The 23,401-nt window shown below is 39.3% G+C and overlaps 1 protein-coding gene across 26 annotated transcripts in view; it reads right to left on the bottom strand.

Moving 5' to 3' along the window:
- EYA4 (EYA transcriptional coactivator and phosphatase 4) overlaps nucleotides 1-23,401 on the bottom strand; it is a 120,848-nt gene that overhangs the window by 39,395 nt on the left and 58,052 nt on the right. For 13 of the 26 annotated variants that reach the window (XR_004692183.2, XM_035108945.2, XM_035108944.2 and 10 more), the window contains 3 exons: nucleotides 20,560-20,609; nucleotides 8,383-8,507; nucleotides 5,896-5,964 (listed from right to left, as the gene is read on the bottom strand). Coding sequence is in view for 25 of the 26 variants with exons in the window: in XM_035108945.2 (XP_034964836.1) it covers nucleotides 5,896-5,964; nucleotides 8,383-8,507; nucleotides 20,560-20,609 (244 nt within the window). In the remaining variant the exon portion in view is untranslated. Of the gene's footprint in view, nucleotides 1-5,895; nucleotides 5,965-8,382; nucleotides 8,508-17,147; nucleotides 19,739-20,559; nucleotides 20,610-23,401 lie in introns of all 26 variants that reach the window. The other 13 variants (XM_035108963.2, XM_035108960.2, XM_035108961.2 and 10 more) reach the window with 6 other exon arrangements.

Raw genomic sequence — 23,401 nt, 5'->3', positions numbered from 1 at the left:
GCAGATCTATTCTTACCAAGAGGAGAAAGTAGGCCCTCAGGAACCATGGTTTTTCTAAATATATCTTCCAAAGATTATTCTAATATAATGAGATAGGATCTTTCAAACTATCTTTGGTGCAACAAATGAATGATCATCATCCATTTGTTGTGCAAGATCCAAATGCTTTCTCTCAACATGCATATTTCTGTGGGAGGCAAATCAATTTTTCAACTGAAATATTTTGCCACTGAAAAAATAGACTTCTTTCTACTAGCTGCTCTTGTCAATTGTGATTGCTGCTTGGCTATCAAATCATCACGGAAACCTACTGGATAATGCCTGTGACATTTTGATGTAGTTTAACAATGTGTTTCCAGCTGTATTGCTTTATATTACTTATAGTTTTATGGTATGTTTCATTACCTCTCTGTATAGCGGTTTTGATATTTTCAAGAGTATACATTTAATTTTAAAAAAATATGCTTTCGAAAGCAAACAAATAATCTGCTTTATTTTTAACTATTCAGGTTGCAATCATATATGCTGTTACTTGGGAGTAATTCAATAAGTTAACTTCTTATCAGACATGTGTAAGATTGTGCTGTTATTAGACTTAGAGGATGACATCCAATGTTGTGTGAAAAGAATTCTGCTTGAGGGATGGGACTTCTTTCCCTGTTCCTTACTGCATCCAACCTCACCCCACCCCACAATCTGCTGTGAAAGATCTCTCAACCTTCCAGAGCAGGTTTTGGGCAGCATGGCAAGCGGCAGCAGGAAATCTATTCTGCCAACAGAGTCGTCCCACTAGGGACAGACACCACTGAATTAAACCCAATTGATTGATTTTATGGTGAGAGCTGCCCAAATGCAGAATGAGGCAAGGTGTAAATGTATGACATCAATCAATCTCTGTGCCTTTGGTAAGTGGTGGCCTTCTACATTGCCATGACATTTTGAAATGTTTTAGTTTTTTAAATATTTTCTTTAGAGGTTAAGTGACTTACCAAAGTTTTACACTAGCATGAGAGCACATACACCTATAAAAAAGACCCGCAGGGCTATCCCCAACTCCCTGCCAAATGCAACACTTATTTGTGGACCTTCTCTTATTTAGTTATTTGAACACTTTGCATTCTTCCTCTCCAGATCACGGGAACCTATTGCTCTGATATACATATTTAAAGCAATAGGAATAAATTGTTATTTCTCCATATCCCTTTTAAGACTTATCCCACCCCCAGCCCATTTCTATTATATAGGAACATGCAGTTGCAATACTGTTGCTGGATTTATGTTAGCACAAGTGCAGTGCACTAAGAAAAACATATCGTTTTTGAAAACTCAAAAGGCCCATGGTTGGTTTATCTTTCAGTTTTTATTGCAGGCTGTGAAACAGAGGAAGAGTAATACTATGATTGAAGTTAGTGTATTTATAAAAAATAAGCAACGGTGACCATTAGAAAGATAGAACATTACAGTAGTTACAAGGCTGTCTCACAGCCAGCAGGCAGCCATGAAAGGAGAATAAATTGCTTCCTACAATTGCCAGATTCTTCACACTGTGAAGAGTATGTCAAGTTTCTTTTGTATAAAAAGGGGATTGGGAAGATAAATCCAGGTATTATGTTTTGCAACTCAAAGATCAGGGTACGGATTCTTCAACAAAACAAGCATGCCATGCATAGATAAACAGGCTATTGCAGTGGTTGGGGTTGCAGATGGAAGACTAGGCTCAAATCTATGTTCAACCAATGAAGATCAGAGGATGATATAGGGCAAGTTGCTGTCTCTCAGGCTATTAAATCCTACACAATCACATCTGGATACTTTTTTGTCTGTTCTTTACCACAGGGTTGTTAGTCAAATCTACTTCAAAATAGCAGCAAGTGAGATAATGGTACATTAGTTATCCTACCTCACATGGGTAAGGCTGGAAATAAATCTATTAATTCACAATATATGAACTTTACCTTTTGAATTGGATTGGTCTTCACATGATCTGTGTATTTTATAAACCTTATGCAAGTATACATTATTTAAATACGTTTACAATGGTAAATTGGTACTTCTTGCACTCTTCAATTCCATTTACCAGTACCTGATTTCTGTATGTGTTTGGGGTTTAATTTTTTAAAAGTGCAAATTTTGGTACACATTTTTTTGGTTAAAGATTGCATCACAAAGTCATGAGAATTTTGAAGGCTAGCTATGGTTCAGTTTGTACATTGGTTTCAAAAGTGTGAATTACATAGGTTTGCACTGAAATGCTAACCAAACTGTTTTTTCCTATTCTTAAAGTTTGCTTCTGAGAATTCACATCTACAACAAAAACATTAATCAGTAAAATTTGTTTGAACTTAAGCATGAGAAGTTAAGCATGAAAAGTAATGAAAAGGGAATGCTGTGGATGTAGTGTACAGTGGTACCTCGGTTTAAGAACAGTCCAGCTTAAGAACAATTTGGTTTGCAAACTCCACAAAACTGAAAATAGTGTCTTGGTTTGAGAACTTTACCTCGGTCTAAGAATGGAATCCGAATGGTGGAAGGGCACCAGCGGCGGGAGGTCTCATTAGAGAAAGCGCGCCTCAGTTTAAGAATGGACGTCCGGAATGGTTTAAGTTCGTAAACCGAGGTACCACTGTATCTTGATTTCAGTAAGGATTTTGACCAAGTCCTGTGATATTCTAGCAGAGAAGTTGGTAAAATGTGGGCTGGACGTGGTAACTATTAGGTGGATTTGTAGCTAACGGTAGTTGGCTGACCAAACCTAAAGAATGCTCATGGGGGGAAAGTGACAAGTGTGGTGCTGCAGGAGTCTGTCTTGGGCCTGGTGTTGTTCAACATCTTTATAAAAGACTTGGATGAAGGTATTGAGGGGATGCTTGTCAAATTTGCAGATTACACCAAACTGGGAGGGATAGCCAATGCCACTGAAGACAGAATCAGGATTCAAGATGATCTTAACAGATTGGAGAATTTAGCCAAAACTAACAAAATAAATTTCAATAGGGATAATGTAAGGCTCTATATTTAGGCAGGAAGAACCAGCTGCACAAATATAAGATGGGGTACATCAAAGTGCAAGTAGATAAATAGGTACCGCTAGAGCGGGAAGGTAAACAGCGTTTCCGTGTGCTGCTCTGGTTCGCCAGAAGCGGCTCTGTCATGCTGGCCTCGTGACCTGGAAGCTGTACACCGGCTCCCTCGGCCAATAATGCGAGATGAGCGCCACAACCCCAGAGTCGGTCACAACTGGACCTAATGGTCAGGGGTCCCTTTACCTTTACATCTAGCTTGCCAGCAGTATATAGAAAAGGGATGTAGGGGTCTTAGTAGAACACAAGATTAATATAAGACAATTGTGTGATGCAGCAGCAAAAAAAACCTAATGCTATTCTAGGCTGCATCAAAAGAAGTATAGTGTCCAGATCAAAGGAAGTAATATTGCTCTATTCTGCCTTGGTCAGACCACACCTAGAGTACTGTGTCCATTTCTGGGTACCACTATTTAAGGAGGACATTGACAAGCTGGAACATGAGAAGAGGAGGGCAACTAAGCCTTATGAGGAATGGCTGAGGGAATTGGATAAGTTAGCCTGGAAAAGAGGAGAGTGAGAGGAGATATGAGAGACATCTTCAAATATCTAAAGAGCTGTCACATGTAAGATAGAGCAAGCTTGTTTTCTCCTGCTCTGGAGGCTAGGACTCAAACCAATGGATTTAAGTTACATGAAAGGAGATTCAGACTAAACATCAGGATAAACCTTCTGACAGGAAGAGTTGTTCCACAATGGAACGGTCTCCCTCGGAAGGTGGTGGACTCGCCTTCCTTGGAGGTTTTAAACATATGTTGGATGGACATCTGTCATGGATGCTTTAATTGAGATCCCTGCACGTCAGGGGGTTGGACTAGATGACCCTCAGAGTCCCTTCCAACTCTACAATTCTATGATTCAAATGCAGTGCCTAAACCATGTTTTAGTGTTGCATGTATGAAACCTAGTTTCATCAGCTTCTCCCTCCCCTCTACATCTTCATAACAGCCAGAAGAAGAGATTGTAAGGTTCTGCTTCTATTTTTAACTAAAAGCAACATATTTTTTATATTCCAACCTGGACGAACTGTTACTCTTAACTATGGTTTAGGGAAACAATCCAATTTCCAATTGTGGTTTATAATCTTGGTTGGTTTCCCTATACCATAGCTAAGATTAACTACAGGTTCAGGTTCAGACATAACAATAAATTCTAATTATTTGAAAACAGAAACAATCTCCTCCTCATGGTCATACCAAAAGAAAGAGAAAAGCGGGGAGAATACATGAACTCAAAACTTGTGCAAGCTGCACTAAATCATAGTCTGTGTCAGATATGAGTAGACTGCCATTTCTGCTTCTCTGCCTACAAAATTTATGTTCCACATTTTGACAGCTGAACATTAGTTAAATAAAATTAGAATCTTAATGAAATACATCAGAAAAAGGGAAGGAAGAGAAATGGAGGACGAGCCTAAATACTTTAATTACATCTTGGTTTATCCACCCTAAAATTCCTGAAACACTTAAAATACTTGTAATTTGGAAAACAGTGGTACCTCATGTTGCGAACGGGATCCATTCCAGCGGCCCATTCGCAACATGAAAAGGCCACAACAAGAAGCGCCGCATCTGCGCACGTGCATGATGCACTGTGGCGCTTCTGCGCATGCACAAAGCGCAATTTAGCGCTTCTGTGCATGTGTGCAGGTTACGGACGCACCGAACCCAGAAGTAACCCGTTCTGGGACTTCCAGGTTTGGCACGTCCATAACCTGAAAAGGCACAACATGAAGCGGACGTATCATGAGGTATGACTGTACATTTTGTGCAGATTAAACAACAAAAACAAGGGGAACAACTTTTTCTATATTGCCACAATGGCAGTATTTTGAAAACTGCATCAATAGTTTGATAAACTGCACAGAAACCTAATGAGGAGTGAGGTGCTGTAATAATCTTGCTGTCAAGGGGAAATTCTGTTTGTTTTTTAAAAAGAAACATGAGATGCTCACTTCAAATTTGAAAGCGAGGAGTATATACAACAAAAATGTCAACTTTATCCCGCTGAAACGCAGAATAAGCCAACACACCAGTCACAGAAGTTCAACCTATTACAGTGTGCCACTACTGCTTGCAAAACAATGAGGTTCAGAAGACGCAGAAACCGATTCATTGCTACAAGAGAAAGTCAGTGTATGTAGGGATCCCTCATGATGGGAAAGAAGAGATGCGGCCAGAAGAGAATAGAAGGGGTCAGCAAGGAATGTTGGGCATGTTATGTGAATTCTGCAGAAAAATGTAATTTCCCCTCAACATAGCTGGTCAGAGGATGCTGGGAGATTATAACATGTTGGAGCACTGCTCTTTGTATGGCAGTGGAAAATTAGCAATATAACCAGGAACTACAAGCAATCTACTCCCCTTGCTGCCAGAGAAATATCTGCTGCAGGATTTCTCCCTCTGCTGGAGAAATACCGGTATCTGAACTTTGCTACAAATATAAACTTGAATAAGTCAGAAAACAGTTTATAGATTCTTTCTAAGAATATATGGCACATTCACAATGATTTAGTAAATATTGATGTTTATAAGAAACCAAGTGATCTGATATTTTTCTATGGGCACATCAACTTTAGATATAGATAGATAGATAGATAGATAGATAGATAGATAGATAGATAGATATAGAATACATTAGAAATACTTTGTTATTGTAAAACATTACAATCTCTGTTTCTCTCTCAATATTTAAAGGGTTCTGACGAGAAAGCTGTGAAATGTCAAATCAAAAAGAACAAAGCAAAATATCATAGATTCAACACAGCAATCAAGAAGCCAGTCACACACATGCAATATACCAGGATTACTCATACTTGTTGCAGAAGAGGGAGTGCTGCAACTCAGTAACCAGTCTGCAGTGTTTAAAACAGTCATGTTGTCTCCTGAGAATTGGAATGGTATATAGTGGTTCATTTTCTGAAAATCTGCTTAACATACAGCAACAATTTTAATAATAAGGGGAAAAATAGGAAAGAAAATTCTCTAGACCATTTTTAAGGAGGACTACTGGGGTAAATTATCACATATAGTACTTGTTTGTGTGGTGCTTCTGTCACAAAGACAAATAGGATAAGTATCCCTGTTTTCAGTAACATGTCTCTGGATACCAAATCAGACAAAGCATCACACATACATCAGATTCCATTAGAATACTATCAGGACACAGCACCCCAGGTGTAGGTGTATTATCCCATTTGGACACACATTTGTATGATAGGGAGCATTATACAGATAAAAAATGTACTGATTGAATCCAGATTTTGTCATGCTTGAAGTGTTCTATTAACTAAATGCCATTTATTTTGGTTGGCCAAGCAAGCATGACAAAGTCTGCATTCAAACAAACCCATGTAAATACTCACCCTTAGTCCACTTGATATTGAATCATAGAATCTTCAAAAAATCCATCTCTCTTTCTCACTCACACACATGCACACGCACAAGCAAACCACTAGTTCTTTCAATTTTAGTGCCTCATGCCATACACCCACAAATGGTGTTTTTTTTATTAAGCTATACAACCTGACAAAGGCATGAGATTCACTGTTTTATAAGGCAAATATAGTATTGCATCATTTACAACAATTTTGTTTTTAAATTCCAAAAACAAGCAAGTCTGACCAGTTAAAAAATATTCTGATACAAGTCCTGCATGCAAAAAAGCCCACACTTTCATCACGGTTCTTTTACTCATTGATATACATCCGACAAGGGAGAGCCCAAATCTCAGTGGTACCTCACACACTTTGCCTGCAGAAAGTCTGAGAAAGACCTCTACCATGGAAGAACCTGGAACGTCATTGTATTACAGTCGAACACTGGGCTAGAAGAATCTAAGGCATGATTTAGTAAAAAAAGCAACTTTGTTCATTTAAAATGCACCCAGGAACACTGATACAACAGGTGACTCACTTGTGTCAAAAAGGGTGAAGTGGATCCTAAGCTCAGTACTTTATATATGTTCTCCTTCAGTTTAATTTTCCTTTTAATAATGGTAAATGGAAATGAATGCACAAAATGAAATGTAAAGGTATTGCTCAAATATCTGACTGAGCTGTGCTTCGATAAGCTGTGATTTTACCTTCTATGATAATCTGTGAGTTAAAATACTGTAGCAAATATGTGAACTTGCAGGTCAGCACAAATATTTTATGAGCCAACTAAAATTTAACAGATTTAAGAACATTTTTGTTAAGCGAAACACACACACACACACACACACACACACACACACACACACACACACACTAAAAAAGCCTCTGCCTTACTCTTACCCTTCCTGTAATGTGTTATGCCTTTGCTTATATGAGTCTTCTGCTTGCCATGCAGAATTTATGCCACTGTGAACCACTGCCAAGTTACCGAACAGCATAAAAATCCCCATGGCAGTTGGAAGTATAATAAGAAAACTAGCAAGATATGTTACAACTACTAAGTGGATAAGACACCACACAGAGGCTGCTGCAACAAGCAGCAGTATAACATGTGGGTCAGGCTATAGACTGTCAGTGAGACCACAAAAAGTGCTGTGACACCTTAGAAACTCACTAGTTGACTTTGGCATACAACATAAAATCCTTAAAAGCAAAATAAACTTAGATTAAACATATTGATGTTGGGTTTAATCCAGAATTAGTCATGCTGCTTTTGACCCATCACTGATTTCAATTGGTCTACGCTAAACATGATTAAGTCTGGTTTCAACCTCCTGTACACATATTTTTTCCTGAAAGCTAATTTACTTTTAGAAATATGAAAATGATCCAAAGTATAATGAACTTTTTAAATTTACTCAAATGCTGCAGACTCTCACTAAAATTGTCTTATGAATGTCAGCACCTGACCAAAAGGATCAGACCCAGACTTGTTTGGATGAACAGAATAGGCTCAGCAATTTTTAAATAAGATGATTAAAAGCAAACACCAGGTTGGGTGTTCGGATAATAAGATGCAGGAAGAGCTGGTACAAATAGCCTCAGCAAGCTCAAAGAACAGGCCAAATTGCAACGCAAGAAAAACAGTTGTAAGGTGGAAGGATGACTAACATTAAGACAGGTACAGAGATTAATGGAGATATATTGGCGATAGAAGATTATATATAGATAGATATAAATTTTATATTAGAGGATTGTACCTAATACACAACTGATTACCTTACGCTATCATCCATGGTATATATCTATCTATCCACTTTTCAACTTCGTCATTAATGTGATGTATTGCCACCATAAACCAGTTTGTCTCTAAAGATGTCAGAGCACTTTTTGTTTTTATACTGAAAGAGGTAGGTGTTCACTCACCGCCTGTTCCATTTGTTGTAACAGATGTGCTGCTAAGATTAGATTTGTCCAGTTTAGAACTACCAGGTGTTTCACTGCTTCCCACAAGATTATGAGGGCTTGCTAGATCCTGCATTTCCATAGATCTATTAGAGAGAGAAAAGTAATACTATTACTATACTATTTACATAATGGAAGTGTGCAGAGAGACCCTTTTGAGGCCATAGAAACTACATACACACTGAAAAGAAACACTTTCCCTGATCATTAAATACTGAATAACAGAAAGCAGTATCTTAAAATCAGCCTCATACCCAACACTGTTTTAGACAGAAATCAGTGGAGAACTGGCAGGCCAAGGAGAAAGGAGCAGGAAAACAGGAGCACTCCACCCAAATCATGCTCTCCTGTTGGCAATAGCCACTGTGGGCAATACAAAATATATTTCCCAGCATCCCCTGAAACTCCACAAGGCCTTCTGAGTCATACTCTGTAACTAATAATGCATGCAAGCTAAAGGTGGAACCCTATGATTCACTCAGGATCTATAAGGAGTACTGAGGTGCACTTGTTAATACCCTGTTTAAAGAAAAGTACATTCACTGGATATGGATGTGCCTTGGCATAAAGTATATAAAATTAGTACTAAAGTGTGTCAATTAACAGTAAGGTGCATATTCAGGATTCATACATATCATTTAATGCTCGGCTGCTGGTGTTTTGCCCTGAAGCAGACAACTTTTCCTAGCTGCCTCAGTTATAATGGCTGCAACAGTTTCTCTCTGAGATCAATCTGGTCACTGTCACCCATGCACTAGTACTCCAATGTGCCCTATGTAGAGAACCCAAAGACTGCAGCTAGTGCAGTTCTCTACAGCTTAGGAGAGGATATAGAGGTCATGTTACATCTATTTTAGGTCAACTGTACTGGCTGCCAATGCATTTCTTAGCCCAAATTAAAGCGTTGAAAGTCCTAAATGTACTGTGTCTGGTGTACTGAAGGAACACTTTCTCTAATATAGAACTCCATCATTTACCTACATGAAAATTGATATAGGTGGACCTTTTCTGCTTTGTCACCCACACTATGGAAATCACCCAAACGTAACACTTGCTTGGCAACCTTCCTGATCAATCTGCACAGGCAACTAAACTTTTCATAATAAGGCTGGAATGATTCCCCCCTGAACTGTTCCTTCATTTGAGAGTAGGGTGCTTTGAGGGGCTCTAAGCAATTTGGATTATTTCTGGAGTGGGGGAAGAGGACACTTAATATTGCTCTTGTGGCAGTGACAGCAAACGGAGAGGTGAGGTTTCTTGGGTGGTCCTGGTATTGGGGGGAGGGTAGGGTTGAGGGGAGGGGAGGGTCCTTGGGGGGTCTTGGTATTGGTTGGGGAGGGTATTGTGGGCCTTTGGAGTAGAGGAATGTGTAGGGGATTTGTGGTGGGGCGGAATTCTGAGGGGGGAAGGGTCCGTGAGGGTCGTGGGTCTTTGACTGTGGAGAGGCGTGTGGAGGGTGTAAGTCCGTTGAGGGTGTGACGCGGGATGTGTGAAGGTCCGAGTCCATGGAGGACGGTGGTCTGGGGTGGCGGGGGTTTGTGTAGGGGGGATCAGTGGGCGGCGGGGGTGGGTGGGGTAGGTCTGAGGTGGGGGCGTGGATTGTGTTGCTGGGGGTTTCGGGTGGCAGCAAGGTTTCCAGGGTGTCTTCTCTTCTCATGAGGTGGCCAAAGTATTGGAGCCTCAGCTTCACGATCTGTCCTTCCAGTGAGCACTCAGGGCTGATTTCCTTCAGAATGGATAGGTTTGATCTTCTTGCAGTCCATGGGACTCTCAAGAGTCTCCTCCAGCACCATAATTCAAAAGCATCAATTCTTTGGTGATCAGCCTTCTTTATGGTCCAGCTCTCACTTCCATACATCACTACTTGGAAAACCATAGCTTTAACTATACGGACCTTTGTCGGCAAGGTGATGTCTCTGCTTTTTAAGATGCTGTCTAGGTTTGTCATTGCTTTTCTCTCAAGAAGCAGACGTCTTTTAATTTCATGACTGCTGTCACCATCAGCAGTGATCATGGAACCCAAGAAAGTAAAATCTCTCACTGCCCCCATTTCTTCCCCTTCTATTTGCCAGGAGACCAGTGGGACCAGTAGCCATGATCTTGGTTTTTTTGATGTTGAGCTTCAGGCCATATTTTGCACTCTCCTCTTTCACCCTCATTAAAAGGTTCTTTAATTCCTCCTCACTCTCTGCCATCAAGGTTGTGTCATCAGCATATTTGAGGTTGTTGATATTTCTTCCGGCAATCTTAATTTCAGCTTGGGATTCATCCAGTCCAGCCTTTCACATGATGAATTCTGCATATAAGTTAAATAAGCCTGTGAAGTATAGGGTATGAAACTTTGGCAAACATCAGCTGGGAAGCCAGGTGTGGATTGCCAATCCTCACTGCCAGCTGCTCCTGGATTCGAGAAATTATAAGGCAGTTTACTTTAGTAGACAGCAGAAACAGAGGATTGGGACTCCTTAGATGGTCAGATAGAATGGGAATTGTAGTCCAACAACAGCTGGTGGCCCAGAGGTTCCCTAAAGGTAAAGGACCCCTGACAGTTAAGTCCAGTCGCAGACGACTCTGGGGTTGCAGCGCTCATCTCACTCTACAGGTCGAGGGAGCCAGCGTTTGTCCACAGACAGTTTTTCCGGGTCATGTGGTCAGCGTGACTAAGCCGCTTCTGGCGCAACATAACACCGAAACCAGAGCAGCACACGGAAACACCATTTACCTTTCTGCCGGAGCAATACTTATTTATCTACTTGCACTTTTTGGCGTGCTTTTGAACTGCTAGGTTGGCAGGAGCTGGGACCAAGCAACGGGAACTCCCCCTGTTGCGGGGATTCGAACTGCTGACCTTCTGATCGACAAGCCCAAGAGGCTCAGTGGTTTAGACCACAGCGCCACCCACGTTCCTAGAGGTTCCCTACCCTTATTTAAAAGAATTTTAGGCAGGCCTTCAGTAAAACTATCAGGATAATGCAGTAGAAGATAGTAAGGTAAAGGTAAAAGCACCCCTGACCATTAGGTCCAGTTGCGGATGGCTCTGGGGTTGCGACGCTCATCTTGCTTTATTGGCCAACGGCGTAAAGCTTCCGGGTCATGTGGCCAGCATGGCTAAATCACTTCCGGCAAACTAGAGCAGCGCACAGAAACGCAGTTTACCTTCCTGCCGTAGCGGTACCTATTTATCTACTTGCACTTTGATGTGCTTTCGAACTGCTAGGTTGGCAGGAGCTGGTACAGAGCAATGGGAGGTCACCCCGTCACGGGGATTCGAACCGCCAACCTTCTGATCGGCAAGCCCTAAGCTCTGTGGTTTAAAATAACAATAAAATTAATATTGTTGTTTATTCAATGCTATGTTTCAAAAAGTGCAATCTACCTTTTAGGAAAAGAAAGATTTTTCAAGTACTTAATCATCTTAAAGAATTAAATATGTATATTCAGAACTTAAAATATTATTCACAATCTGCCTCAAGTAATTAATAAAGGGACAAAAAGGGCTAGATTCGAAATCCCAGAAATGTGTTAAACAGGGTAATTTGTTTTTCTTATCAACTTGTCTTAAGAGTTAAATCTACAACTGTATGGGCAAACAAACCCAACAATGAACTGCAAAGCATACAGGCAAAAGAATAAGCGGCTCCAACATTTAATTGTCAGTAAAAATAAAACTCAGAATTCATACTTTTGGCTCACTGCCTTTTTCAGTGTTCTGAACGTGAAAGCATTCAGCTGAAAAACATGTCTACAGAGATTCCTAAACTGCTGTGCACACTTTTCTAACAAAACTCTACCAATATACCTTAAATCATGACCTGCAACAACCTTGCAATTCCAGTTCTGGGCCTCTTCTGAACAGCAGACAAGAAACCCCTAAGGACTAGGCTGAGACCACCATACTCATTTTCACTTATAACCAAATCCAGATTTGAACTTTGAAAGCCTAAGGTGGAGAACTGATTGCGGAAAGGCAAATCCATTTTACGCTTAAAAGAGTAGGTAAACTTACTCTACTTTGGGAATTAACCTTATATTTGGTCACTTTCAAAGAAACAATACAGACTCAAACACACTGAAAATCAACAGATAGATTGTTAAATGTAATTCACAACAGCAATACGAATTCCGGGTGCACAAGTGGATATATGGGAGCCTTCTGGATGGCTTATATGTAGTATCATAATACAGAGAACTTATGAGACTCATAAAGAATCTTATCTTTTGGAGAAAGAATGTGTGAGTCAAAGAATCAGTGAAGATTTTTTCCCAGTGAAGACTTTTTTATTGGGGGGTGGGGAGGAGGAGAGAAAGGGAAACTTGCAGGATAACCAGGTTGTATAAACAGCCCATCTGCGATGCAACCACATAAAAGGCCCATGGGCAAATCCAAACGCATTAGGAGAAGTGCTTGAGGAATCTGCCAAGCAACCAGATGCTCATGATTGCAGAATTACTTCTATAGCTGTCATCTGTATCCTCCAACTGCTGTCCAAAATGTGGACAATGAAAAACGGTAACCTAATAATATACTGAGTAGAATCATAGAATCATAGAGTTGGAAGAGACCACAAGGGCCATCCAGTCCAACCCCCTGCCAAGCAGGAAAAGCATTCTTGACATATGCCTGTCAAGCCTCTGCTTAAAGACCTCCAAAGAAGGAGACTCCACCACACTTCTTGGCAGCAAATTCCACTGTCAAACAGCTCTTACTGTCAGGAAGTTCTTCCTAATGTTTAGGTGGAAGCTTCTTTCTTGTAGTTTGAATCCATTGCTCCGTGTCCGCTTCTCTGGAGCAGCAGAAAACAACCTCTCACCTCCTCTATATGACATCCTTTTATATATTTGAACATGGCTATCATATCACCCCTTAACCGTCACTTCTCCAGGCTAAACATACCCAGCTCCCTAAGCCATTCCTCATAAGGCATTGTTTCCAGGCCTTTGACCATTTTGGTTGCCCCCTCTGGACACGTTCCAGCTTGTCAGTATCTTTCTTGAATTGTGGTGCCCAGAACTGGACACAGTACTCCAGGTGAGGTCTGACCAGAGAAGAATACAGTGGTACTATTACTTCTCGATCTAGACGCTATACTCCTATTGATGCAGCCCAGAATTGCATTGGCTTTTTTAGCTGCTGCATCACACTGCTGACTCATGTTAAGTTTGTGGTCTACCAGGACTCCTAGATCCTTTTCACATGTACTGCTCTCAAGCCAGGTGTCTCCCATCCTGTATTTGTGCCTTTCAATTTTTTTTGCCCAAGTGTAGTACTTTACATTTCTCCTTGTTAAAATCCATCTTGTTTGCTTTGGTCCAGTTGTCTAATCTGTTAAAGTCATTCTGAAGTGTGATTCTGTCCTCTGGGGTATTAGCCACCCCTCCCAATTTGGTGTCATCTGCAGACTTGCTCAGGATGCCCTCAAGCCCATCATCCAAGTCATTGATAAAGATGTTGAATAAGACTGGGCCCAAGACAGAACCCTGTGGCACCCCACTAGTCACTACTCTCCAGGATGAAGAGGAGCCATTGATGAGCACCCTTTGGGTTCGGTCAGTCAGCCGGTTACAAATCCACTGAATGGTAGCATTGTCTAGCCCGCATTTTACCAGCTTCTTTACAAGAATATCATGTACTTATAATCTGTATTTATAATCTGAATTATCTGTATATGTTAAATTATATGAAGATTTAATAAATTAGTAAAGTGAAAAACAGTAAAATCTATTCTAGTTAATATTATTCTTAAATCATTTTCTTTAGATTTAAATAACTATAATTAAAGGGTCCCCCCCTCCTGTTACATGTTCTATTTACACGTGCAAGCCCCTATTACTTTCTTGCCTCCTTTATTTGGCTTTCAGCTCCAGCAACTACCTTCTCTTGTTCCTTATCACAGATCCCTATTCCCATCCTTCAGTCCTACTCATATATTTTTATTTCACATTACAAATATAAGCATGTTTCTACTGGTTCCTTGCCACCTTTCTGTGCTTCCCCAAATGCAATCCATTTCATTCACAGCTATTTGTTGTTATCTTATACGGACACAGTGTTTGGGGTGAATTGGCATTTTCATGTGAAAAACCGAGTAATTTTCACCTGAAATGCAAAAACCAGAATTTCTGTGGAGTGCAACTTGGTCAGAAATCCACTGGCAGCCATGCACACCTTTGCCATGCTTGCATAGGGTCACTGGCAAGTGCAAACCAACCCAGGCTAATTTGTAACCTTAAAGCAACAAAATACAGAAATGAGTACATGCTCCTGGACATAATATGGAAGTTGGATTCCCCCCCCAAAAAAAGAAATTATTTCTATACACTAGTCTTCAACTACTGAAGACTAGACAAAAACACTATTTCTGCCCAGTGCCATTATCTCCTAGACAATGAGGTACACAGCTCATTATTCAAGGGGAGAACATTCCAATCCTAAACTGTTTCCTCACTGCCAAAGAGGAGGACCAACTGATCAATAACACTTCAGTCTTTAACTAAAAGTTCAGTTTTCTCATCCATATCGGACCATGTCTAATTCTGAACACCAATGGTACATTGAAAACTGCTGAGACGTCCAGGAGAACTAACAAGGACAAACTACCTACAGTGGTTCCTGGCACAAATAATCCACCTGGGTCATTTCTAGATCATTTCAACTACAGTGGTACCTCAGTTTATGAACACAATTGGTTCCGGAAGTCTGTTCATAAACTGAAGCGTTCATAAACTGAAGCGAACTTTCCCATTGAAAGTAATGGAAAGTGGATTAATCTGTTCCAGACAGTCCGTGGAGTACTCAACCTGAAGCGAACTTTCCCATTGAAAGTAATGGAAAGTGGATTAATCCGTTCCAGACAGGTCCGCGGAGTACTCAACCTGAAGCGTACTTAACCCGAAGCATGGGTGTAATTGGTTTCGGAAGTCTGTTCATAAACTGAAGCGAACTTTCCCATTGAAAGTAATGGAAAGTGAATTAATCCGTTCCAGATGGGTCCGCGGCGTTCCTAAACCGAAATTCGTAAACCGAGGTGTTCATAAACCGAGGTTCCACTGTATTATCATTCAGAATCCCTTGTAGCTGAGATGCCACCAAATACAAGAGCAATTTGCCAATAATGGAATATTAGAGAAGGAAGCCACGGAGCTCGGAAGAGATAGAGATTGCACATCTGAGTACTGCAGGGACTAACTGGTTGTTTACTCACCAACCCCTTGAAATTTACAAAGTCATTTACAATGTAACCCCACCCAAAACAGGCTAAATCCCAATCTCCCAGACATGAGAACTTGGGACATACAGTTCCACTAGCTTTTCAGGATTCTGTGTCAATTAATTGGCCCTCATTTATTTGTAAGTCCAATGCAGCAAAGCTACCGTGTTTCTCATATTATAAGACATGTCTTATATTTATTTTTTCCTCAAAAAAACACACTATGGCTTATTTTCAAGGGATGTCTTATTTTTTTCCTCCTCCTCCTGCCGCGGCCGGCATTGCTGCTGCGCCTATCACTATGTCTTATTTTCGGGGTATGGCTTATATTCCTTGAATGCTTAAAAATCCTGCTATGGCTTATTTTATGGGTATGTCTTAAAATATGAGAAACAGGGTAAGTAGAACCTTCTACCTGGTGGCTTCTATGTATGTACAGTATAAATGGTTCCTGTTGCAGCTGGTGTATTACAGATGATTTGTCTTTTTGTTAGCTACTAGTTTACTCCCAATAGGTGAAATCCAACTAAGTCATACTGACAGCAAACCCGCAGAAATCCATGGGCTTATGTTACTTCAAGTCCATTCATTTTAATGTGTTTACTCCAAGTAAATAACTCTTTATTTATTAATGACAAAGCAACACTATTTCTCAATTTTAAAAATAAAAATTAGATGAACCCAAAAATTAAAGTTTCCTTCAGCATGGAATGATTGTTAAGCAGCAGTTCATCAGCAGTTCATCAGTAATACCCCAGACATATCAAACACATCAGGAGATTCAAGAAGTAGCTTCAAATTAAAGGCTAGAGGCCATAAAAGCCTCTATAGCACTTTTGCCAGTCCACACTATACAATTTGGTACTGTAATCACACTATTTGGGAGGCAGGAGGAATAAATGGAATAAAATCAAAAACAAATCGGGACTGAAAAAAGGCAGGACAAGAAAGGAAACATTGGAATGTAATGAGTTGGCATCATCATTTTGAATTTCTGAAAGAAAAAAAGGATAACAGCTCAGCTGGCAGAGCATGAGACTTAATCTAAGGATCAGGGGTTCTAGCCCCACATTGGGCACTGCAGGGGGTTGGACTAGATGACCCTCATGGTCCCTTGCAACTCTCCAATTCTATGATTCTATGATTTCTACACTAACAGGCTGATTCACTAACAAACTAGTCCAGGCATCCCCAAACTGCGGCCCTCCAGATGTTTTGCCCTACAACTCCCATGATCCCTAGCTAACAGGACCAGTGGTCAGGGAAGATGGGAATTGTAGTCCAAAACATCTGGAGGGCCAAAGTTTGGGGATGCCTGAACTAGTCTATCTTAATGTGCATTTCCTACCTATAACTTCCCACAGGGTGTACATTGATTTTACAGAAGGACAACACTGTGCTCAAATTATCAAACATTTGTTTAAAATTATTATTTCTGTGGTGAATTTCTACCTTGAAGTTACAGTGCTATAGAAACAAAATAAAATGCATAACCGTTTTACAGAAACAGCCTAATACCAGAAATTATTATTGCATGTTCTTTCTTTACTTCTCTTTCCTTCATTCCTTTTTCATTCTAGGTACACCTAGAATCATTCTTTTCTCCAATATATTTTCTTGCATTAGTGAATTCTCTTTACATGACTGAGACACAAATATAACTTGAAAGTTTCTTTCTAGAAAAGAAAAGCCAAATAAGACAAAGAATTTGCTGATACACACATGCCACTCCAAGAATTCTCCTGACGAAGTTCCCACACCCAACTTAATTACTTCCCTACTACAAAAACATATTCCATCTGCATTTATTCTAATACTTCCAAGTCCAAAACCAACACACAATAAAGCTAGCTAAATAAAGGAAAGACTTTAGCCCCAAGTAACAGGCCAGGATCTATTCTGCAAGTGAAAGCACCTCCAGCATCCATTTTTGTGCTGACATTTCAGTTTACGCACAATGTTTTCACAAGACTTGTTTTAAGAAGAATGTTCATCATACCCAATGCCTGTATGCTATGTTATAACCGTGCTCTCTAGTGCCACTCAGACTAAAGGTTCACTGATGATTTTAAATAGTGTACATTGCATTTCTAACTTTTCTGTTTGGTCAACAATTTTGATAAGTTCAATCTTATGCATAAAAAAGACTAATGAAAAATAAAAAAATTAATCAATCTCTGATTTTTAAAAATATATACACTGAAAAACCATTCCCCAAATGGCCTAAATATTCAGTATTGCAAGGACACTGATTATTCTATGAGGAAATGTGCATTATGATAGAAAGGCTCCAGGTAACTTGTGTACTTGTTCTGGTCAACCAATAGACTTATAAGTATACATAACTGTGGCAAATGAAAATTTGGCCCCTGTGTGGATGTAATGTTGTGGTGAGCCTCAGATTCACATTTTCCTTTGTCCCTTCTCTTCTTCCTCCATTCAGTATGAACAAACAGCGGTTTCCTGCTTGTTTCCTGCACACAGAGCTATAGCTCATTATAAACTGTGGCTAGAATAATAGCGAGGAAACCATTAATTATAATGTAATTGTACCAATTTTACTATTTTACCAATTAATGTAAAATGTAAAAATGTGAACATTCATTCATCATTCATTCAGGTACACCAGTCAGAGAGCTAGGATCTTCTATAGCACCCTGTTGTTTTTGTCATTATTATATTGAAGCTTTGCAAACTAAAAGTACCCCCAAATAGATTCAGAACAAAAGGCAAAGAAAACACCTAATTGACAGTATAAAAATTCTATTACTAAAGTCACATATAAATTAGGGATTTTAAAAATCTAAAAATAACAGAGTAACATTAAAATTAGAGCATTTAAAACAAACACAAAAACTTTAATAGCCTGCCTAAATTTCCAAGAGTTTGCCCATTTCCCACTGCCTCCCAGTTGCATATACATATGGTGGCTAACCTGGATTTGTCAGGGGTGGGGAACTGAGGGTTCATAGGTGTAATTAGGCACCCAGTTTATCAGTTTGGCCTATGAGGCCATTTTAGCCATTCCACATATGCCTGCTTGCTCAAGTGCAGAGTAAGTAAATATGTGGCTGAGCCAAAGGTGGTTTGCAGCTGACTGCTGAGGACTGCAAAGTGCCATTTGTGGAGCTATGCAAACCCCAATGATCAGTTGATTGCTAGGGCTTGCCCAACCCTCAACAATCAGCTGATCATCCATGAGAGAAAAATAGATAACCTGATGTCACTGTGAAATCAGGTGATCTACAAGTGGCTTTCTCCATGTACCTATCTAGCTTGTCTTGTGGAGTGGGGCAAGATAAGGATTTAACCCACCAGATGGGATATAATTTCCCATCCCTGATACATACTGTAAGTGAAACGGTCCTAAGAATGGGTGAAATTATAGTATAATCCTGTATATTTCTTCTCAAAGTACATTCTATTGAGAACCAAGGGCCTAACTCCCAGGTAAATGTGTTTAGGACTGTAGCCTTAGAATGCTTTCAACACTGGTGTAAGAGGATAGATCTGAGCTAGGGAGAGACGGTGATTAAAACCACCACTCAGTCATGAAGTTTTCAAATCAGTCACTATAATTTAGGCTAACATACCAAACAGGATTGTTGTGAAGATAAAATGACGGGTTGCAGCAATCATATATCCTTACCTTGAGTTCTTCAGATGAAAAGCTACATAAAAATCTAACAAACAGTAATACCCAAAATGATAAAAAAAAATGTACAGATTTTTATTTTGCTTAAACTAGACTTTATCTCAGATAGTAATAAACATATCTGGCACTACAATGTCTTAAGACTAGCCCCTTCTCTTACACACCAATTGAACTCATATTTTAGAACGGCTAAAAATTATACACTCACTTAACCGGGTTTCTTAATTCAATTGAAAATATCTGTATGCAGCAGTTACAGATATTTAAAACTCCAGCATTTAATGAGAACAGGAAGGAAAGATAGAATCTCATAAAACAGCATAGAAAAGGAACATTGTTACCACTGATCTTAATAACAAAATTCTCATTGATCTTGGCAGGAGAAGGACCACACTTCAAACCACTTACAGTAGTTACATTTGGACAATATTCATCCTAGAAAATGTATTATCCACTGCAATAAAAAACAAAATAAAAAATTATAGGGATTTTTCAGTCATCCAGTAGATCTTTTAGGAAGCTTTTAAGAGCTGTTTGGTTCTCAATTTAAAACACCCAACATGGTGACTTAAAAGGTTATTTTTAGGATGGGTTTTGAAACTCATTCTTAATAGAAAATATTTTGTGTTTTGTGTTTCTGTTAGCTGCTGGTGATAGTCCAAGTTTTATCAAGATAGTGTGGAGATTGTTTAAAAACTTGTAATATTCAGACCTATTTGAAAACAGAAGCAATAGATGAAACAACTCAGAAAAGGCCTAAATTGCTTCATATTACAAATTTTACACAAAACAGATGTAACAGAACATAAATACTGGATGGCATGTTTACAGTGATTCTTACTTACTTTATTGTCCAAAATAGAGACAAAAGTGTCATAAAAGTAATATATGTAAAGCAAATAGTAAAACATGTTGAACAGTGTACTGTTTTCCAAACAGTAGCATTTTTACTCTACATAAAAAACTAGAAACATCAAAACTGAAATACATAGACAACAATAAAACAGAAAAACCAGACATTTACACAGTAAAGTCAAAATTATTTGGTCATACATATGATTCTACACGCCAACATTTAGCTCTTAATCCAGCCAAAATATAACATCTAAAGTGAAATATATTCAGAAGAATAGAATAAGAGCTATTTTCAGTCTATGAAAGCAAATGATCTTCCATGATATTTTCATTTAACTTTACCTTTCATGATTATTCTTATAAATAGCACCACTGCTTTATAGCACTTGAATTTATCAAAGTACTGTTTAGTTGCTTTACCTGGAATTCTGAGGTTCTGAAACATCCGAATCTGTGCACGCTTTCTTCACCTGCAACAGATTATGATTGCCAGTTACTTTCCCATGAAAAAACAAAAAAAGTTTCCTCACCTACAGTTCATGCACTTACATCACACAAAATGGACAGAGCCCTGCTCACCATGGTCTCTATAAAATACTTCTCACATTTTACAGTGCGGATATGCAATACTAAACAGTGTGCTTCATTATTATCCCACGAACAGCTGCCAACTTAACTTCCCCTGACTCTGTTAGTATGCAAAATGTTCAGCTAAAATAGTTTGGGAGTAGTCTGACTTGGAACAAAGAAACCAAAGAACCAGGTTCCCTGCTTAGAAACGAGAAAGCCAAACTGTTCTCAATTTTGTAAAGAAATGTTTTCCCAACTGATATGGCTTCTGTTTCCTGCTAAAGCTCACAATAATAAACACCAGATTCTGTGGCAAAAGTGCAGTGTTAGCTAAATAATTCATACATTAATTTTCATCTTCTAAATCCGGTATGCTTAATGTGTGTTGCTCCAGTTCAAATATTTTGCAAGTATTATCCATATGTATCTATAATCTAGTATGTACTTTGTCTTTTCAATCTGTGCAATAACTCAATGTTTATCATGAAATGAGCATAATATATATATTAAATTTGATTTTTCACATTCTGCATAGCATTTGTGTCTTCTGAATCTCATATACAGTAAGACCTCCTATTAGATGCTTACAGCATTTTAATTGAACCTGGATCAATTGTTATAAGTATGCCCTTTAAATTCCTAAACAAATTATAGCTGTGTTTTATACAGCACATTTGCATCAGAATATTTTACTCTCCTTTACTATGACAAACTGCAGCCTCTGCAAAACATGGCTCCCCTTTAATATTCCCCTAAATCTTTCTATTTACAGCAGTATAAGTGGACATTGAGACATATGTTTAGAAATAGTTATTCTAGGATACACACAAGTTAGGCACCCTCTCTATTTAAAAGAGTTGAAACTGGTATTTTATACATTCTGTTGATTAAAAAGGCAATTTAATTTACCAGATCTGTACACAGAAGCCACTGAAGAGCCAGGTCTCTCCATCCTGCTCCCTTCATTTGCATATGCAAGAAGATCAGCAGCTTTTGCTTCTGCTTTTAAACCAGAGTGAATGTCTAGCCCACAGGCCCACTTTGACCCATCAGGCCATTCCTGGAAAACCACACCCAACTGCCCCATACCTGATGTCATATGTGATGTTGGGGTAGAGCGGATACCATCGTGGCCTCAAAGAAACAATTAGGAGCTTAAAATAAGCCCCAAATTATTGCTGAATAAAGGTACACTCCCCACTCCAATAGTTGATAGGTGGTTGGAACACACCTTGCTCCAAAATCATGGTTTGCATTGAAATGCCTGCTAAAATGGAGCAAAAAATCCTGTTTTAACAGGGGTTTTAATGCAAACCCCTCTGGGGACTTCTGGTTGATCGCGGAGCTGCCATCAGTCGAAGGTCCGTTCGGCGGAGCGGACCTTGGCGCGTCAGGGATGGGGGAAACCACTCCAGCGCAGCGGACCCCCCTAAAGAACCCCAAATCGAGCATTTTGGGGGCATGGTTGTCCGGCGGGCGCAAAAAACGGGCTCCTCCCTCCCAGGTAAGGTTCTGTTTTGAGCCCCCGAGAGAGAGGGAGTCGGAGCCCCAGCACATCGGATAAAGACGCTTCCCCTGACAGCATGAAGCTGCAAGACTGAGCAGTATCAGCAGTCAATTCTTCCAAAGCAACTTTTAAATTTAAGGACTGCACTGTGAGTAATCCGAATATTGGGTTTTAAAAATTGAAGGAATTGGCCACGGGAGATTTAAATACGATCTCCCCCACTGAGAGAATTGAGAAGCAGTTACCTTTCCCGAAGCTGGGAATATATTCAGAAAGCTTTAAATTCCCAAAGATTGGACATAAAATTTTTCCCTTGAGGCAGGGTAAAGGGGAGAAGGATTGAACTTATCCCTGTAAAGATTTATTTTGGACTGGGGAAAGCCCCCTTATACGCTGGAGTCAGCACCCCGGAGGGATCAGTGAGCCACCATTATGATGTCACAAAAGAAAGGAATTTATTTACCTCTTTGAGGTTGTGAACTGTCAGCAGCGAAGAGAACACAAATTATATGACAGTGAGTGATTGCTAAATGCTTTTTCCATAAATGGCTATAAGAGTATTAATGTATGAAGAACTTATGCTATTTTGCAACCAGTTTGGATATAACTTTTTTTCCTGAAGATGCCAGCAGACTCCGAGTCCAGGGGAGGGGGGGGTAGAACTACGGTAGATGTAAATGTTTAAATGCTATTAGGGAAAAATAAGTAATGTTTAAAATTATGGATATTTTTTGGGAAGTAGTTTTAGGCTAGGGGGTAAAACAGAAGATAAATGGGTTTGAAATCAATTATAGGATAGAAATAATTGATGAAATATTGGTAAGGATAATGATGAAATGTTGATAACAAAAATGTGGATAATGAAGAAGAATGTGTTAATGAAATAGAGGAAGATGAAAATTTATAAGTCGTTGAAAATTATTTAAGATATAATATGAAAATTGCTAAAGATGAATTAAAAATGGAACCAGTGAGGGGGGAATCGAGGAAGTCCATATAACAATGTTAAGCAAGGTAGATATTAAGAGAAGATTGTATTATTATTGTTGTTATTCTTCTTTCCTTTCGTTTTCATTTTTCTTTTTCATTGTCTATTTAGTGGGTGTTTGTAAAGTGAGTTAATTGTATGTTTTATTGAAAAATGAATAAAAATTTAAAATAATAATAATAGAAACCCCTCTGTGA

Source organism: Zootoca vivipara, chromosome 3 (genome assembly GCF_963506605.1).
Source record: "Zootoca vivipara chromosome 3, rZooViv1.1, whole genome shotgun sequence".
NCBI classification, from domain to species: domain Eukaryota; kingdom Metazoa; phylum Chordata; class Lepidosauria; order Squamata; family Lacertidae; genus Zootoca; species Zootoca vivipara.
This window is presented reverse-complemented; position numbering and strand designations above follow the sequence as displayed.